Below are 19,565 nucleotides of genomic sequence, written 5' to 3' on the forward strand. Positions count from 1 at the left end.
AATCCTCAGCAGTGTAAGATTGTGAAGTTTTCTGTCCAACCTGTTGACTCTTCACCTACCTGCTTGTCTTTGTCCTTGTCTTTGTCCTTGGCTTTCCCGCTGCCAGACACCCGCGACGAGGTGACATCACGGGGAATGACAGAGATTTGATGCAGTGGCATGTTCATCCCAGCAGATCCAACCGGGGACGCTCAAACACTCACTTCCTGTCCTGCTGCCAGAGCAAAGGGCATGATGGGCTGAAGTTCAACACTGTGCGTGCACTGCCCTGCAGAAGACACACAGAAGGCGTTAAATACGACACAACCAAATAAAAGATGAAAAGAAGTGACAAGAGATGAAAGGCATTTGTTTGGCAGATGTTCTTTTCATTTTGTCTTGGCAGCTTTTATTGCTTCTTGAAATGTAAATTCAGATATTGATGAGAATTCCCTTTGCATCGCAGACCTAGAGCTGCTTCCTTTTTTATTAGCACCAAGTTTTTATAAAGCATATCAAACTTTATTATTTGACATTTAAAGTAGAGACAAGCAGAAAACCCTAGTTAATAGAGGCTGATGACCAGATCTTAAGTGGTTGAGTGCTCCATGATATAATTTACATGATAATTCAAGTTTTGATTTTAACTGTCTTTTATATTTCATTCCTTGGCAGCTTTAAACGTTGATGCAGACAAAGTTTAAAAGAGTGCCTAACAAAGACAGCAATTGATGCAAGAAATGTCTGCATAGTTAACTCAGCTGGGTGATTATTCACAGATTCTGAAACATTTAACATCCCTACAAAAGCAGACCGATTAAAGGTTATTTGCAAACGACCTACATAACAGCAAAGACACTTTTGGCATTTTCTCAAACCTCCAAAGACACAGTTATCGCCTGTGGTTTTCCACGGCAGAGTGCTGTATACGTTGTCTTGTCTTGAGTAGTTCAAGCAGAGAGTAATAAATTATCAGAACTGATCCTAGAAGAGCCATAAATCAAAACTGAGTTGTGCAGGAATTCATTTTTCTTTCCAGAAACCAGTAGAGTTAGTGAAGCGATTTACAGAGAAGACAAAGTTGTGTTGTGTTTTCTCGATAGAGTCAAACAGACAGGGCGAGGAAAGGCTGTCCTGGAGAGTTACACAAGAGGTTTCACATATGGGTTCATCTGTACTGTCACTGACAGCTATTAAGCTTCAGCTCCTTCTAACCACTGGAACAAGTGTGTTTATGTGTGTATTTGCACACAGGCACACTTCTTGCAAAGCCTACCCTCTGCAGCCTCTGCACTTTGAAAATGACAGGATTAAGAAAACCCCAAAAAAAAAAACCTCAAACAGACAGATGGGAAGTCAGAGGAATGTCAGTAATCACAAACCAGCACTGAAGGCTGTAGGAGAGCTGATGCTGGAGGTCACAGAGCATCACATTGGTTAACCATAGAGTGTATAGAACATGGGTGTAGCCTCAGTGACCTCACAGATTGGACTCTGAAGAGGAGTTAGAAAGCCCAATGATGGCGGGCGCCATATTGGAAATACTGACTCTCATAACCGACTTCCAGCTAATTAAGAAGCAGGCCAAGAGGTGAAGCTGTGGTGGGCTGAACAAATATATTAACTATTGGAAAACACCCATGTAGCTCATCATCTATTCAGCATATTCAAAACTATTTTTTTTTAAAAATCACAGATTACAGTTTAAGGTCAGTAACAGGATTTTGTTAAAGAAGAGCAGAGCCTCCAGGCTAACAGTGCCCGCCTGTCAGTCAAATAAATCAAAGCCCTTATTATGTCTCTTCATACATGGCTCTTATTCTTAACATTAGAAAACAGATGGTGTTTAAACATCTTCTCTGTGGAGTTGTTCTGGATAAAATATGAGATAAAGACATCAAACTATTTCATGAACCAGAAGGTTCAAATGTTTTATTTCTACTTTAAAATGTGCATTGAAACATGAGATTTAAAGTCAGCCTCAAGTGGACAGTTGAGGAACTGCAGCTTTTTCTTTCTTTCATTTTTAAACACTGGAGGTTTGCACCTGACGTAAACTGATAAAAAGGTTCAGACACAGACCAGCAGAGTTAGATCACTTCACAGACCACTTCAGCTTACCTTCGCTAATAAATGTTTATGGAGATTTAAAGTGGCAATGCTCAGCTCACTAACAGACGGCAACAGCTTACAGTCTTTCAAACACTCCTCATGCAAAACAAACAAATCAGAAAAAGAACAAGAGTCGCAGTGTCGGGTTGAAATAGAAATTATTAAACACAGAGCGCATTTACTGCTCTATTGGAACATAGCCACTGCACACACACACACACACACACACACACACACACACACACACACACACACACACACACACACACACACACACACACACACACACACAACAAGGAAGAACATTTTCTGCTCCTGCTGTTTATCTTCCAAGACAATAAGACTGAGTCATACAAAATAACAATAAAAAAGTCCTCGAAGATATCTTTAACAAGTTAAGGTTTTCTGATGACTGTATGCACGCGTTGAATGGTCTGTCTTGTCCACAGTCTTTTTTTAAAGTCTATTTTAGGTTGGCCTCCTTCAAACAGCCCAACAGACTGAAGGTATGAACTGGAAATCTTTAATCACTGGAACTATGTGTGTTGTCTGTTCAAGGCTGAAGGGGGGAAAAGGGTGTACACATTTTTTGCTCCATTGCCTTGGAACAGATTACAAGAGCTGAAACTTAAGCAACAGGTCTTGTTGATTTTACTGTTTCTGTTTCCCTTTCGTCATGCTTTTACTGTCTTGAGTGAATCACTGTCATCCCTTGTTAATGAAAGGAGCTATGTGAATGAACTTGCTTTGCCTGTTGGAGGCCTTAACTGGAAGTTAGAATGACTTGCAGGCAGGCTCACCTGTCTGTTTGTGTTCTGCCAATAGTATTTATGATCGAGGTCGATCTTGATCTTGAATGGCTGCTCGTGCCTGACTATGCCTCAAACACAGATATATCAAAAAGTATTTCCTAGTTAAACAAAGGTGTTATTAATTAATAATTGCAACAAAAAAAAAAACATAATGTGAAATTTGATGCAGTCAAACCCAAACTGTTGATTTTTTAAAATCTGGATAATAAATAAATCAAACATCTTGCAGCACTGCAGTATTTCTTATGCTTATAATAACACAAAGTGTAACCATGTAGAGAAAAAAAAAACTGCATCTTGTGCGACTGATATGGTACTTATTGCAATTCTGATATTTGGATTAACTGTGCGCCCTTATTAAATCAATGTTTGCCACTGAAGCTGTTCTGAAGGCTCAGTGAGGCTCTTCTATAAATCATCTCTACTTGTCTACAAAGTGAAACTAATTACTTAGCCAAGTTAACTCAATACAACAGTTTGGAAGAAATGTGCACAGAGGACGAGAGAATTCAAGACCGACACTAACTACTGATTCACATGCCAGTAAAAACTCAATGTGTTTGTTTGTTTTGAGACACAGACTAGATTAATTAATAACAGAAAACACTCCCAGAGGCAGAAAAAAAACCTAAATTTATCATTTGCATTTGATGATTCAGCTCTGTAGACAGCCAGAGGCAGTGTGCCCTTTACTGCATGCAAATGACAGGTGGGCAAAAAGGAATAATTGGGATTTTTTTTTAACCAAACTTAGAGCTGAATTTTGAATTTTTAAAAGCCTCTTATGACGCTACTCTGGCTGCTTGTGTTGGCAGTAAACTCTGCTCTCTGTGCACACTTCCTTTCTTTTCTTCCCCAAGACATCTGCCTTGATCATGTTAAAAGTCAAGATGGTTCAGTGACTTGCATGCATAAGCTGTGGAGCAATGTTATCCCTTTAAATAATTCTATCTGTAACATGAGCCATAAAGTGACCTTGTGAGATGTATCTGAAGAAAACAGGTCAGTTTGATGCAAGCAGAGTCATGCTTTGTTCGTGTTTTTAAAGCTAATGCGAAGCAGAAAATAAGTGCACAGAGTTAGCCACCACACGGTTGCATCATTAAAACCACCGCTGTAATTCAGTCACAAATGTTTGTATTAATTACAGAGTGGGCATAAATGTGTCATTTCTTAAACTGGGTTGTCAAGTAAGTAGGAGGGATGAAGACAATGACCATATTTGTGCGCTACATCTGCAGCACTGTGTTGTCACTCCAATGGGATTTTTTTTTCTTCCTGCATTCGAACGAAACAACCAACAACATCCATCACTGGAGCCACAACAGAGACCGCGGCTGCACCAGCGAGCTCGTTATCGCGCACTCAACGAATAACAACTGCAGTAAAATCCACCACTCCACTCTTAATTGGCATTGTATCTCAAGCATGATGTCCTTGTTGAGCTGAGGAGTTGCACTAATGGGCCGAGAGATGGACAGTCAGGATTATACTTCAACATATATATGTGCTCAGATCAGATGCTGTAGTGTGAATACGATCAGGATTAATAAAGCTAAAATTTCAATCCGTCAATCAAGCGATCCGAGGAGATGGGAGATCAGGACATGAACTGCTTTTTTGTTTGTTTGTCTGCCAGTCAAAGAGTTCACTGCAATAATATTCATAGCTACAAGTCCTCCTGCCTTCAAACCAATCACAGACCTCCTGCGGTTCGATTATGACGCTGCCGGGTTGCCGTGGAAACAGCTCCAGGGGTCAGTTTAAGCTGTTAAGGGGAAGATAGCTTCAGAGAAATGATGCACTTCAGACTAGTAACAGCACACACACACACACACACACACACACACACACACACACACAGTCGTTATTTCCCTGACAGGCTTAATCAACCTTTCAGCCTGTGTCATGGCTCTCAGGGTCAGCATGGCCTTCTCTACTGTCAGAAACAACATATGATAACTAATCTGTTTTCGTTGATGCTGCATGATTTGTCAGAATAGTTCCCATTAGTTTATCTTAGTTTCAAAGCTCCTGTTTCCATTGCGGCCCTTTTTAATTACTGTTTTTCCCCCCCCCCAATCAGATTTCACCTCTGTGTTGTCAAAACAATCTCCCCTTAAGCCTTCAGAATTTCAAATGAATTCCTCTGCCATTGAAGTTAATGAGGACACCATTGTTGGTTTTCCTATTCCTCGACATAACTGATTTTGACATATTGGGCGTAATATTTGACATGTCAGTGCTGCCTTGCTTTGACGCTGTAGCTAGATCCACAAGAGACATGAAGAGTACCAGATAGTTGAAGATTGTGAGTTAGGTGATGTTGATCACTTTGATCATTTTCGTTTTTTGTGTGGTATAGATAGCTGTAAGCGAGCTCAGTTTCTGTAACACACACAGCTGAAGGAGAAGAAACGGCTTTGGTGGTGGATTTACCGGCAAATCATTTTACGAGAAGGATGTTTCAAGAGAAGCTCGACATCTTGAAAAAAGGGTCAACCAACCCCACAGCTAGCAGCTCTGACCCAGTCAGGGAAAGGTTTAATGCCCCACTATCAATCACACTACAGTAAAGGAGTTTTAAGGTCAAATTTGAACAGTTTTTTTTTTTTTTTAAAGATCAGATCATAAAATGTACAACATCAGGCACACAGCTTTTAAAACGTATTCCTCAAAATGCTTTAAAGAAGCACAGTGGAGCCAGTCTCTGCAGCTCCTCTCTCTCTCTGCACCTGCAGCAGGTAAATCACGATCCTGTCTCCTCCGTGTTCTGCTCAGCTGAGCTCTGCTGTTATTCAGTTTGCAGAGAGGCTCCTGTGTGTCCCTGCTGTCAGATCAGACCTGAGATATGGCCGAGAGCCCGCTCCCCGCTTCTGATGAGCAACCAGGCGGAAAAACTCGGCCGTGTATCAATCAATCCTCACATCACTGTACTACAGCTTCAGTCTATATTTTAAAAAGGTGTCTCCCCAAACGATTGGCAAATTATGATGCAGAGCAGAAGTTGGGGGGAAAAAAGGGTCTTAATAGTGTTCTGCTAAGGAGAATTTATAACTGCATTTTGGATCCCAACTGAGTTAAATCTACACATTCAGCTTTGTTATACAAACCCTTTTAAAAAGTTGGAAATAGCACAAAGAGAGAATATAAAATGTTGATTTACTATTTCCAATAAATCATGGTTTCACTGTTTGGAAAATGATCATGTTCTGATTTTAGTTCCATTTTACACAACGTCCAACTTTTTGGGAGATTGGATTTGTAATATGACGAGTTTTCTCCCTTTTTTTAATCTGTGACTTGATGCTGAGAGACTCATTTATAAAAAATAAAGGAGTGACTATGCACTTGCTCTGTTCCATATTACGTTTTTTTTTTTATGATATTCACTTTCACTTGCCAGAGTTTCATTTGGCAGGTACAGCACGATGCTTCAATATGTCATTCCCGTCTTTGGTTGCTCTTCCCTCACTGAATAAATCCTTCTAGAGGAGGCACAAATATACCTGAACGACTGCTGGAAGGTGCAAATCAGACAGATAAAGAGGGCATTCATTTCATCATGGCACACAATCTATAGCTCCGTCAGCAGCACTGACTGGACGTAAAGCCCAGCCAAAACTCACAAACACAGGCACGAACACACACACACACAAAGCCGACAAATTTCAAAGTGGGTTAAACGGAAATATAAATGAAGTTTAACCAATTAGACTAAAGATCAGAAAACATGGCAATAAAAAAAAAAAGTCTAAATGGAGTAAAATGAACTCAAACGTAAAGATGTAATGTGTCAGACATACTGATAGCACTGATAGCCTACTGGCCTTCCTGCCAGATCAACAGAATACCAAAGCGACAGTTATACATGATGTGTTAACTGTCCTTGTTTACATCCTGGGGTTAGAGCAAGGAGAGCAACTTCAAGCAGCTAGTGAAATTCTCGGTTTCATATGTGGGAACTATCGCTTGTCCTGGGAGTCGTCCGGCATAATATGTGATCATGTTTAGTATGGACCCCCAGCACTGTAACACTATAAGTGAGTTTTAAAATGCCAATCAATACAATAGGTCTGCTTTAACCGTTTAGACAACTAAACATGGACAACACCCCACACACACACACACACACACACATTACATGACACTGCATACCTTTCACAAACAAACACACAAACATGCTGCAGCAACACTGAGCTGCAGACTAGTGATTACTTGAACACTTTTTCATGACATACAGGAATAAATTATCATAAATTGTCTTTTCTCCTTTTTTTTTTTTTTTTTTTTTTAGCTCATTGTCATTTCAAATGTGGCTGCATATTTTGAGCACCTCTGTTACTACAGAGATTTCTTCTCTGCCTCCTAATTGTCTCTGCCTTCTTTATCCTATATGCAGTATTAATCAAAGGAATCTATAACATTTACGTCCCCTTAAACTTTATGTTAATGAGTCCTAGTTTTGTGGTGTTTAATTGTGTGTTTGGAGAAGAGAAATCCGGAGTAAGCGAGCATCCAGTGGGAAAACAAGAGAGCTGACGCTTCAGACGCACATAAATTCTTTGGGATAATCAGCTACATTTTGCAAAGTGACCTTCACTTTTTAAACACTCAAACACAAAGAAGCAAATGCTGATGAAAGTATGCATACGGTGAAACTTCCTCTTCCCGTTCAGTAAATCTAGGTCTCTGAAAAGGAGCTTCACTTACAGTAAATGTTTCAGTTTCAGTACAGTGACCGAAATAGCAACTCTGACTTCTGTGGAAGTCAGAGTTGTGGAAACAAAGAAGTGAGCTTTTCAAATTCAGTTAAATACTTTGACACAATTCCCCAGCTTAGTGCGATGACATGCAGAGACTCAGATGCCAGACGCTTGAAGGAATCGGCGAGTTGCCTTCACCTTTCCCCTCAACATCCATCCCTACAGGTTCCCCCACAAGAGCCTTTATATTGTTTCAATTCCAGTCGAAATACTTTAACCTAGCTCAACCTGTTGCTAAAAATCTCAAAGCATGAAACTCATTTGCAAGCATCAAAATTACCTCAATGCTGGAATTTTTCATCGTCTCTTCTAAGAACAGTTTTACCCCGACCTCTGGAAAGACGGAGCTTTTTAAACACAGACATAGTCCGTCCAATAAAACAGGAACTTCTACTCTTTCGATTTCATGCCGATTAAGCAATAAAAGATGATGTGTTTTATGGTGCTGGGTATTTCCCAGAACCTCACGATACTTTAAGTATATACTTAAAGTATTAAGTATATACATTGATTTGGATAATGACCGTGACCACGTCGATTCAAGTAACTATGAATCAATACTTGTCATTTTATCTTATTTAAAGCAAGAAGACAAGGCAGATAGACAATTATTGAATAAAAATAAAATCATGAAATAAACACAAGGTACTTGTGCCCTAAAGAAAGAGTAAGCGTTAAATGAAGACACTCTAGACGCCCTACTGTTAAAATAAAATTGACTTTATGGCCCTTATTTGTCCCCGCAACCAAAACAGCATTGCCACCTTTCAATCTTTACATTTATCATCATTGTAATAGAAAGACAGATAAACCATAGTGTGTAGTGACTGGCTTTAACAGTGTCAGTAATTGTACTTTAAAAAGGCTCAAACAATAACAGACTCAAAGTCGACGGTTCAACAAAGGAGACTGATAAAAACAAGTGCTGATAGAAACAGGAGGTGTGCAGCATCTATTGTTCGGCTGGTTGTTGCAGAGGGAACGCAGGGTGTTTTGGGGGCCAGTAACTGTGATTTGTTGACAGTAACTGGAGGGAGTGGAAGGGGCTGAGAGGGGCTCTCTGTGATCTCAGAGCGAGTGTACAGTTCAGATTATTTTGCTGGCCTAATTAATGCGGGTGAGTTTATTTCAGTGTTTGTTGGTGTGGGAGTTGCACCAGGACATGTTGAAGGTGAAAATATATCATTAGAGACAGATGGGGTTCAGGGGTAGAGCCGGTCGTCCTCTAAACAGAAGAATAAGGATTCCCTCCCCAGCTCCTCCAGTCTACATGTCCCAGTTGTGCTGGGCATGACACGAGAGACAAATTTACTCCCCAAGGCAAATTCTGGTTTACATTCTGTTATTGGCAGAAATGCTACACACACACACACACACACACACACACACACACACAGGCCTGAATACACACGTGGACAAACAGGACCTGCGGACATGCACTAATGGAGAGATGTCAGAGTGGGGCTGCTACATGCCAGAGATGTTGGGGTTTTTGGTGCCTTGCCCAACTTCCACACTTCTTTGATCCGTACCAGGACTTGAAGTGGCGAGACCTCTGGTTTTCAACCCAAGTCCCTGAAGACTGACATGCTACCGCAATGACATGGGGCGTTATGGTGATAATACTGACTGTGCAGTGGTCAGGAGACATAGGTTTACCCCCATTTCAATTTATAAGTTTGTTTGAGTTGGTGGAAATTGTGCAAGGTGAAACAGATTTGACAGTAATATTCATATTCAATAAAACTTCACAGAGCAAGAGGTGCAGTCAGTCAACATTTTACAGACAGAAGACTGCAGCAGTGAAGACAGTAAGCAGCCAGAGCAGCTGTAGTTCAAAAGAAGAAGTGTACACTTCATACTTTCAGAGACAAAAAAAAAAAAAAAAACTTTGGGGAATTAATTTTCTCTTCGACAACCTCCCAAGCAGCAATGACAGGGCAAGAAATCCTGTATCAAAAATAACATTGTATCAATGCATGCATGACTACGAAATCTGACAGGACGATGCTCAATACAACTTTGAAAGAGGAAGATGAGAGAGGGGAAAAAAAGAAGAATGGAGGAGCACTGATTTCCCTCGACGAGCAAAATAAAATATTTGGAAAGGAAAGCGCAAACACATCAAAAGACAGAGTGTGAAGAAAGGAAGTGAAATTGTTAGACTGGGCAGTGGCTCAGATTGAAGACAAAACACACGTGTCTCTCTGTGCTACAGTTCACATTGTAAAGCAGAAGAGAAAGCTCAAAGTCACAGCTCCAAACTTTGGCAAATTACCAGACCTCCTTATCAAAAAGCTTTCCCAGTCTGCACAGGTCCAAATCAAAGTCATATCTAATCCCAAACAGCCGTCAGAGGATATTTATGTGACCATGAGGCGGAGCACTGCTGGCAAACCCGGAAACAAACCTTTGTGCACTTATATGCACACACAGGTAAAGATTTGTATTCAGTTTCAAGTCAAGTTGGCGAGACGAGGCAGTTGGGGAAAGTTGTTTAATTGCCTGCTGTTGGTTTTTAATGAAGCACTTTCAAAGCTGAGAGATGCAACAGCAGGTGAAGTGTGACACTGCAGGATTTACTGTATGCTGTAGACTTAACTGTGTGAAAATAGCAGCATTGGGCCAAACACAACTCCTCCAGTGCACTGGATCTGTTTGGAGAGAATACCTTAACAAGATGTTTTACACAGCTAAAGCGTAGGACAATTAGCTGTCCCTTATTTTTCTAAATCAAAGTGCTGAGCAATACATTGACCTTAATTAAAAGTAGGACTTTGGCTTCCCAAGATTATGAAAACTAGATAATGAATGCAGCTGCATGCCGGCTTATGTTCATAGGTGTTGTCACGTGCGGTCACGTGACACCCAACTTCTATCCTTATTGCAAATGCACCCAAACAGTAAGCAACAAAAAACAGATGTCAGTTTGGTTTGACACAAGTGACCCAGCATCCTCCACACGCACATCCCTCCTCTTTTATAATGGCTTAGATGAGTCCTTTCTAGCTCCAAGGTTACCCACCTTTACTCTGTACGCCTGAACACAACTTAACCTCAGCTGTGTTCATCAGCATGCACAAGTTACACAAGCTTCACTGACTCATGCAAACACAAAGAAGTGTTGAGCTTTGAATATCTCCTCAGACAGGATAAAAAGACATGTGCTTATGCAACTATAATCACCACATTTCCTCATTTCAACTCCTTACATTGTCACATGTAGCAGCATAGTGTCATGTTAGCCTCATAATGCGACACCTGACACAACTGCTATCTTAATCCCTCCCTGGACACACTGAAGCTTTCAGAGCGGATCCATCTCAGACAATCTTTGCCGCTGTCCACCTCAACAGTGTCACTGTCACCACAGCTGTCCAAGTGATCACAGCCAGTGACAACAGCTGCAACATCCACTCATGTGGCTGCATATTTTGAGCACCTCTGTTACTACAGAGATTTCTTCTCTGCCTCCTAATTGTCTCTGCCTTCTTTATCCTATATGCAGTATTAATCAAAGGAATCTATAACATTTACGTCCCCTTAAACTTTATGTTAATGAGTCCTAGTTTTGTGGTGTTTAATTGTGTGTTTGGAGAAGAGAAATCCGGAGTAAGCGAGCATCCAGTGGGAAAACAAGAGAGCTGACGCTTCAGACGCACATAAATTCTTTGGGATAATCAGCTACATTTTGCAAAGTGACCTTCACTTTTTAAACACTCAAACACAAAGAAGCAAATGCTGATGAAAGTATGCATACGGTGAAACTTCCTCTTCCCGTTCAGTAAATCTAGGTCTCTGAAAAGGAGCTTCACTTACAGTAAATGTTTCAGTTTCAGTACAGTGACCGAAATAGCAACTCTGACTTCTGTGGAAGTCAGAGTTGTGGAAACAAAGAAGTGAGCTTTTCAAATTCAGTTAAATACTTTGACACAATTCCCCAGCTTAGTGCGATGACATGCAGAGACTCAGATGCCAGACGCTTGAAGGAATCGGCGAGTTGCCTTCACCTTTCCCCTCAACATCCATCCCTACAGGTTCCCCCACAAGAGCCTTTATATTGTTTCAATTCCAGTCGAAATACTTTAACCTAGCTCAACCTGTTGCTAAAAATCTCAAAGCATGAAACTCATTTGCAAGCATCAAAATTACCTCAATGCTGGAATTTTTCATCGTCTCTTCTAAGAACAGTTTTACCCCGACCTCTGGAAAGACGGAGCTTTTTAAACACAGACATAGTCCGTCCAATAAAACAGGAACTTCTACTCTTTCGATTTCATGCCGATTAAGCAATAAAAGATGATGTGTTTTATGGTGCTGGGTATTTCCCAGAACCTCACGATACTTTAAGTATATACTTAAAGTATTAAGTATATACATTGATTTGGATAATGACCGTGACCACGTCGATTCAAGTAACTATGAATCAATACTTGTCATTTTATCTTATTTAAAGCAAGAAGACAAGGCAGATAGACAATTATTGAATAAAAATAAAATCATGAAATAAACACAAGGTACTTGTGCCCTAAAGAAAGAGTAAGCGTTAAATGAAGACACTCTAGACGCCCTACTGTTAAAATAAAATTGACTTTATGGCCCTTATTTGTCCCCGCAACCAAAACAGCATTGCCACCTTTCAATCTTTACATTTATCATCATTGTAATAGAAAGACAGATAAACCATAGTGTGTAGTGACTGGCTTTAACAGTGTCAGTAATTGTACTTTAAAAAGGCTCAAACAATAACAGACTCAAAGTCGACGGTTCAACAAAGGAGACTGATAAAAACAAGTGCTGATAGAAACAGGAGGTGTGCAGCATCTATTGTTCGGCTGGTTGTTGCAGAGGGAACGCAGGGTGTTTTGGGGGCCAGTAACTGTGATTTGTTGACAGTAACTGGAGGGAGTGGAAGGGGCTGAGAGGGGCTCTCTGTGATCTCAGAGCGAGTGTACAGTTCAGATTATTTTGCTGGCCTAATTAATGCGGGTGAGTTTATTTCAGTGTTTGTTGGTGTGGGAGTTGCACCAGGACATGTTGAAGGTGAAAATATATCATTAGAGACAGATGGGGTTCAGGGGTAGAGCCGGTCGTCCTCTAAACAGAAGAATAAGGATTCCCTCCCCAGCTCCTCCAGTCTACATGTCCCAGTTGTGCTGGGCATGACACGAGAGACAAATTTACTCCCCAAGGCAAATTCTGGTTTACATTCTGTTATTGGCAGAAATGCTACACACACACACACACACACACACACACACACACACAGGCCTGAATACACACGTGGACAAACAGGACCTGCGGACATGCACTAATGGAGAGATGTCAGAGTGGGGCTGCTACATGCCAGAGATGTTGGGGTTTTTGGTGCCTTGCCCAACTTCCACACTTCTTTGATCCGTACCAGGACTTGAAGTGGCGAGACCTCTGGTTTTCAACCCAAGTCCCTGAAGACTGACATGCTACCGCAATGACATGGGGCGTTATGGTGATAATACTGACTGTGCAGTGGTCAGGAGACATAGGTTTACCCCCATTTCAATTTATAAGTTTGTTTGAGTTGGTGGAAATTGTGCAAGGTGAAACAGATTTGACAGTAATATTCATATTCAATAAAACTTCACAGAGCAAGAGGTGCAGTCAGTCAACATTTTACAGACAGAAGACTGCAGCAGTGAAGACAGTAAGCAGCCAGAGCAGCTGTAGTTCAAAAGAAGAAGTGTACACTTCATACTTTCAGAGACAAAAAAAAAAAAAAAAACTTTGGGGAATTAATTTTCTCTTCGACAACCTCCCAAGCAGCAATGACAGGGCAAGAAATCCTGTATCAAAAATAACATTGTATCAATGCATGCATGACTACGAAATCTGACAGGACGATGCTCAATACAACTTTGAAAGAGGAAGATGAGAGAGGGGAAAAAAAGAAGAATGGAGGAGCACTGATTTCCCTCGACGAGCAAAATAAAATATTTGGAAAGGAAAGCGCAAACACATCAAAAGACAGAGTGTGAAGAAAGGAAGTGAAATTGTTAGACTGGGCAGTGGCTCAGATTGAAGACAAAACACACGTGTCTCTCTGTGCTACAGTTCACATTGTAAAGCAGAAGAGAAAGCTCAAAGTCACAGCTCCAAACTTTGGCAAATTACCAGACCTCCTTATCAAAAAGCTTTCCCAGTCTGCACAGGTCCAAATCAAAGTCATATCTAATCCCAAACAGCCGTCAGAGGATATTTATGTGACCATGAGGCGGAGCACTGCTGGCAAACCCGGAAACAAACCTTTGTGCACTTATATGCACACACAGGTAAAGATTTGTATTCAGTTTCAAGTCAAGTTGGCGAGACGAGGCAGTTGGGGAAAGTTGTTTAATTGCCTGCTGTTGGTTTTTAATGAAGCACTTTCAAAGCTGAGAGATGCAACAGCAGGTGAAGTGTGACACTGCAGGATTTACTGTATGCTGTAGACTTAACTGTGTGAAAATAGCAGCATTGGGCCAAACACAACTCCTCCAGTGCACTGGATCTGTTTGGAGAGAATACCTTAACAAGATGTTTTACACAGCTAAAGCGTAGGACAATTAGCTGTCCCTTATTTTTCTAAATCAAAGTGCTGAGCAATACATTGACCTTAATTAAAAGTAGGACTTTGGCTTCCCAAGATTATGAAAACTAGATAATGAATGCAGCTGCATGCCGGCTTATGTTCATAGGTGTTGTCACGTGCGGTCACGTGACACCCAACTTCTATCCTTATTGCAAATGCACCCAAACAGTAAGCAACAAAAAACAGATGTCAGTTTGGTTTGACACAAGTGACCCAGCATCCTCCACACGCACATCCCTCCTCTTTTATAATGGCTTAGATGAGTCCTTTCTAGCTCCAAGGTTACCCACCTTTACTCTGTACGCCTGAACACAACTTAACCTCAGCTGTGTTCATCAGCATGCACAAGTTACACAAGCTTCACTGACTCATGCAAACACAAAGAAGTGTTGAGCTTTGAATATCTCCTCAGACAGGATAAAAAGACATGTGCTTATGCAACTATAATCACCACATTTCCTCATTTCAACTCCTTACATTGTCACATGTAGCAGCATAGTGTCATGTTAGCCTCATAATGCGACACCTGACACAACTGCTATCTTAATCCCTCCCTGGACACACTGAAGCTTTCAGAGCGGATCCATCTCAGACAATCTTTGCCGCTGTCCACCTCAACAGTGTCACTGTCACCACAGCTGTCCAAGTGATCACAGCCAGTGACAACAGCTGCAACATCCACTCATGAAATCAAATAAATATTTGCAATTAAAACTAATTTACTGCTTTAAACTTACTTCATCTCATTTGGCACAAAACCAATTTGTCGAAGCAATAACAGGATGAATTAATTATTTAAAGCCTATTAAAAAACTGCTACACACTCTCTGGAGGATGGATTTAAATGATCAAAGGCCCACAGTGGAGGCACAGTAGACATTTATTTAGAGCTGGGATTATTTTTGGTGCTGTAACAGGGGACATTTTCTGACAAGGGTTTATCATTTGATGAGATTTGAATCATGACTATACCGTAAAGTTCAAATTGCCGTAGTAAGCCTCCTCTGACAAGGAAAACCCCACAAGCAACAGCATGGAACAATATGAGGTACCTAAATATCATTAATGGTCAAAACGAGTTATAAAAATGAATCATTTCGTGTTGAGAAATCCACGATAAAGCAGCAGATTTGATCTGTGCTGTTTGCAAAGATTAGAGTGGATGACACATTTTGAGTTGATTGTGTTTCATGAGTCGTATACGTGGCACATGCTTGAGAGTGGATGACAGATGTTGTTTAAAATACAACGTTGTGTTGTTCTTTTCTTCGTCTGCCCGGCCACAGATGCTGATGCTGCTCAGGCTAATTATCCATTTCTCCCCTCCAGTTCGCAACACAGACAAAACACTGCCGCTAAAAAGCAAATATAGAAACTTTAATGAAATGCCTAAGGGTCGAAATTATGCGTAACATCAGCGAAAATAACAGTTACTCATAAATAAATAAATGCATTCACACGGAAAGGTCAAGTTTAACATAACCGTTTTTGGATTATAGAATGCTGCTTTGGGATAGATAATGGATTGCATTAAACGATATGAATGAATATGCCACTGAGCCTTCATGGGTCACAACTATCATTACTATTTTTATGATTATTCTAGGACCTGTCAGGCTCTCTTTACTCCATGAAAGCCTCCAAAAACAAACACTTAGGAAATTAGCTGCTGTGTAAGAAAATCTAAAGTTTGAAAAAATAGGAAAGAATGTTTAAAGTGACTCTTTACCTGTCCTAAAAGGTCCACGTTTTGTTTCCACTCAAACAAGAGATGAGAACGGATGTATGAATTTCAGAAATGTCATTAATTGTGAAATGCTTAAAAAAAACCTGCTCGTGTTTTAGACTGGGGTGGCCCCAAAGACTTTTACAGGGGCGACCTGAAGTTTGTGAGCCCAAACGTGAATAAAGATAGTATTCTATTTATTTACCCCTAACTTTAAGTAACACAAGATAACAGCAACCTTTACATCTTCTCAGGTTAATTCTACAAGGACAAAAAATATCAAATTCTGAAGTCACAAGTTAAAGTTTTTTTTAAAATGTCAAAGATAACAACAGCAATTCAACACAAGTCTCACATAAGCCAATCATAATTAAGGATACCTGGGATGGACTTCACGGGGGGCCCACACCTGGCTTCACCTCTCGACAAAGTGTAAAGCACCATGCAGGTCTAATGTACATGAGTTTAAAAGACTCTTCATAACATTTTTCACATGAATCAAAGTTGACATAAACATTACAGAGGTAAGTAAACACTTTGTAAGCTTTGAAAAAACACATCTAATATAATGTGATGTTCTGCTATGTAAGTGTGAATAAATGTGTCTTTTCATAGAAAAGGGGAACGCTGTGGTCACATAGTGGACTGAGAGACAGTTGACAGAGCTCAACAAAGACATAAAATATGAATAAAATATAGAGTCACTTTCTCATCATTCTATCGGTGGGGAGATGAAACGATTGAATTAAACCTGTGGCCTTCACAGTCTACGTTACGCAACCTAAGCTCCATCCACCTTGGTTACTGTTGCTAAGCCTCAAAAACGTTTTCTTATTACTAAACGGCAGACTTGCAACCCAAACATTTTTATTTCATTCATTTATCAATTGTCCCTTTGTTGAGTGCCCAAAGGCCAAGACAATCAGAATCAGAAATACTTTATTAATCCCAGGGGGAAATTCGGTTGTTGCTGTTGCTCAAAATCACAGTACAGAAGTAAAGAAATAACTAAGACTGTAAAATAAATCAGAATAGAGATAATAAAATAAGCAATAAGTACCAGGTGGAATAATAAGCTATGACAAAACACAAATGACTTAAAGTATGGAACATAAAACAATATTTACACTTAGTGGTCTATACAATGGTTGTCAATATTGCACATAGTATTTATAGGGTTCAAGACATTTGGGTATCAATACTGAGACAAGAACAAGACCATAAACATGAATGAAAAATCATCAACTGAGTGCAGGGCTCGCTCACTTAGAGGGGTCATAAGACTAAAAAAGGTTGTGACAACCTCACCACTATTTACCAAATGAACTAATAGGTTTTTAGAAGAACGGCGTCTTTCTAAAAACATATTTAAAACAATTCATCTGTGAATTAAAGTTGTTGTTTTTTTTTAATCCAGCGATGCTTTTAAATGTGCTGCAGCTGCAGTTAAGAACAGAGCAGTGATTTATCATTCTGACAAAATATTCAAAAGATCAGCTCTTTATCACTGTCCGTGCAGATTAATGTGTTGTTTCTCGGTACAGTAACACGCACCTCCGTGTTACACTCTGTCTGATGTGTTGTGACGAGCAGACAAAAACCTTGAGAGACTGTGAAATCTCTAATGACATCATCAACCAAAGCCCGCTACCTGCTGCAGTGCCATCTCACAGTGCATTCAGCTGAGCCAGCACCTCTGCTCGGCTGATGTATAGCAGCTATCCAGAACACCCCCTCCTACCCCCATCATGCCATGCATTATGATTTCACTGCACCCATGCAACACACACATATGAAGGAGACACACTGCAAGTCTGAGTAGAGAATGTTTTGGAAGATCTGCAGGAAATATCAATACTCTTCTGTTGTTCAATAACTTGTGTATTTCTGCATTAATACCAAAAAGTTTAATTCACAAGGCTGTATGACATCATCCACAGGAGGAAGTCATTACAGCGGATCAATACTCTTATTCTCTGCAGACAGAGACCTGAGACACAGCAGCAGACCAGGTCAGGATTGAGTTAGTGCCCGGGCTGGGAGTGGAAGGGAAACGACACCATATGATACCTTTATGATGTTATTACATTACAGCCGAGCCACGCTGACAGAACGAGACAAGCGCGGGACGTATTCATGCGATTATAGTCGAGGCTCAGATAACAGAGGCAGAGCAGAACAACTGCATGGAGTCGTCAGAGCGCTGGAAAACTGTCATTCGGTTTCAGCGACCATATGGTGGTGATATTCTTAATATACTTTTAATTAGTTCAGCCCAAGTCCTATTAGGAAAGTACAACTTGCTAAGCAGGAAGTCTATTAAGCGAGGTAATGACTGCTTTCATGATGACTTCCTTAACATCACACAAACTCCTGGAAAAGGCGACTAAAACATGGGAGCAGTCGTTGGTGTTGCTTGGATTAGAAAGGTCATTTCTGTTTTTACCAAAACTCCTGGACACTGTTCAAAATTCATAGAGGTATAAATGATCATAGGACTGATCATTTATACCACCAAACTGTGTCTTTTTAAAACACACAGTGTTTAAATACTGACGTTTTTGCCAACCTTTCCGTCTTCTGCTACTTCAATCAAATTGTCAACAACTTCTTCGGCCAGTTTATTCCTGATTCAGTTGCCCTCATTCATTTCGTGGGTGTGTTTTTGTGTCAGCACAACAGACCGATTTTATAACTGATGAAATCATGAAAAGATGCAGACTGATTATTGAATCGACTCACCGTAAATATCACCGACAAAAATTCTCCATCCATAAGGCGCTACAAACACAAATGTTATATTTGAACTCATAAACCCTTTGAAACAAGCTGGATTGGATCTCTAAGAAGATAAAGTGCTTTACATTGGAATAAACTCAATATGAATAGAACCAGACTAAAAAACGTCCTTTATTCAAACTTTTCTACAAGTCAAAATGCTCCTGGCAGTACTGAACAAAATAATTTGATTGAAACCTCTATAGAGAAGCACAATAGGTGCTGTCAAAATGTTCCTCAGCTCCATATTGTAAAATATGTGGGAGGCACATTTCACCGTCACAACCAATTGTGTCAAACAATGGCGGCAGTTAATTGTCAGAAAGCTACTATGGGAGCCTTCAGATACTTTTGATGGTATTCTTTCTGCCCTTCAATTACTTCCCTCTGAACGTATCTCTCAGGACACAAAGTATGAGTTCATTTGCAGGCACACAATGGCTCAGTCCGTTAAGACTGCATGCTCCCCTGCTCCCAGTTCTTGCTGCTTAACAGACAGTCGCCCTCTTCCTCCCGTTCAAAATCATCATCATGGCTTTACTTTCTCATTTCTCCCCACAGTCGCTCCCGTCAGGACGACAGACGACTTCAGAGCCCGCCGACAGCTCGGACAGCTCGGTGTCTGGAATAGATGAGATTTCTTATAAAGGCTGGATGCTAGTTGATACCAGCAAAATCCCTCTTTGTCAGAGGGCACAAAGTCAGACGGTGAGGGAGTGTAAGGCAGAGGGAGAGGAGCAGACTGGTTTATGTGTGAGATACGTAAGAGAAGGAGAAAAAATCAT

At 40.5% G+C, this 19,565-nt stretch overlaps 1 protein-coding gene across 3 annotated transcripts in view; it reads right to left on the reverse strand.

The window, feature by feature from the left end:
• The window catches only part of LOC306836051 (E3 ubiquitin-protein ligase MARCHF8-like), an 82,444-nt gene that overhangs the window by 60,210 nt on the left and 2,669 nt on the right, over nucleotides 1-19,565 (reverse strand). For all 3 annotated transcript variants that reach the window (XM_079362951.1, XM_079362953.1, XM_079362952.1), the window contains exon 2: nucleotides 60-268. In XM_079362951.1, the coding sequence (XP_079219077.1) occupies nucleotides 60-167 (108 nt within the window). In that variant the 5' untranslated portion in view covers nucleotides 168-268. The remainder of the gene's footprint in view (nucleotides 1-59; nucleotides 269-19,565) is intronic.

This window comes from Symphodus melops, assembly GCF_947650265.1.
Source record: "Symphodus melops genome assembly, chromosome: 15".
Lineage (NCBI taxonomy): Eukaryota > Metazoa > Chordata > Actinopteri > Labriformes > Labridae > Symphodus > Symphodus melops.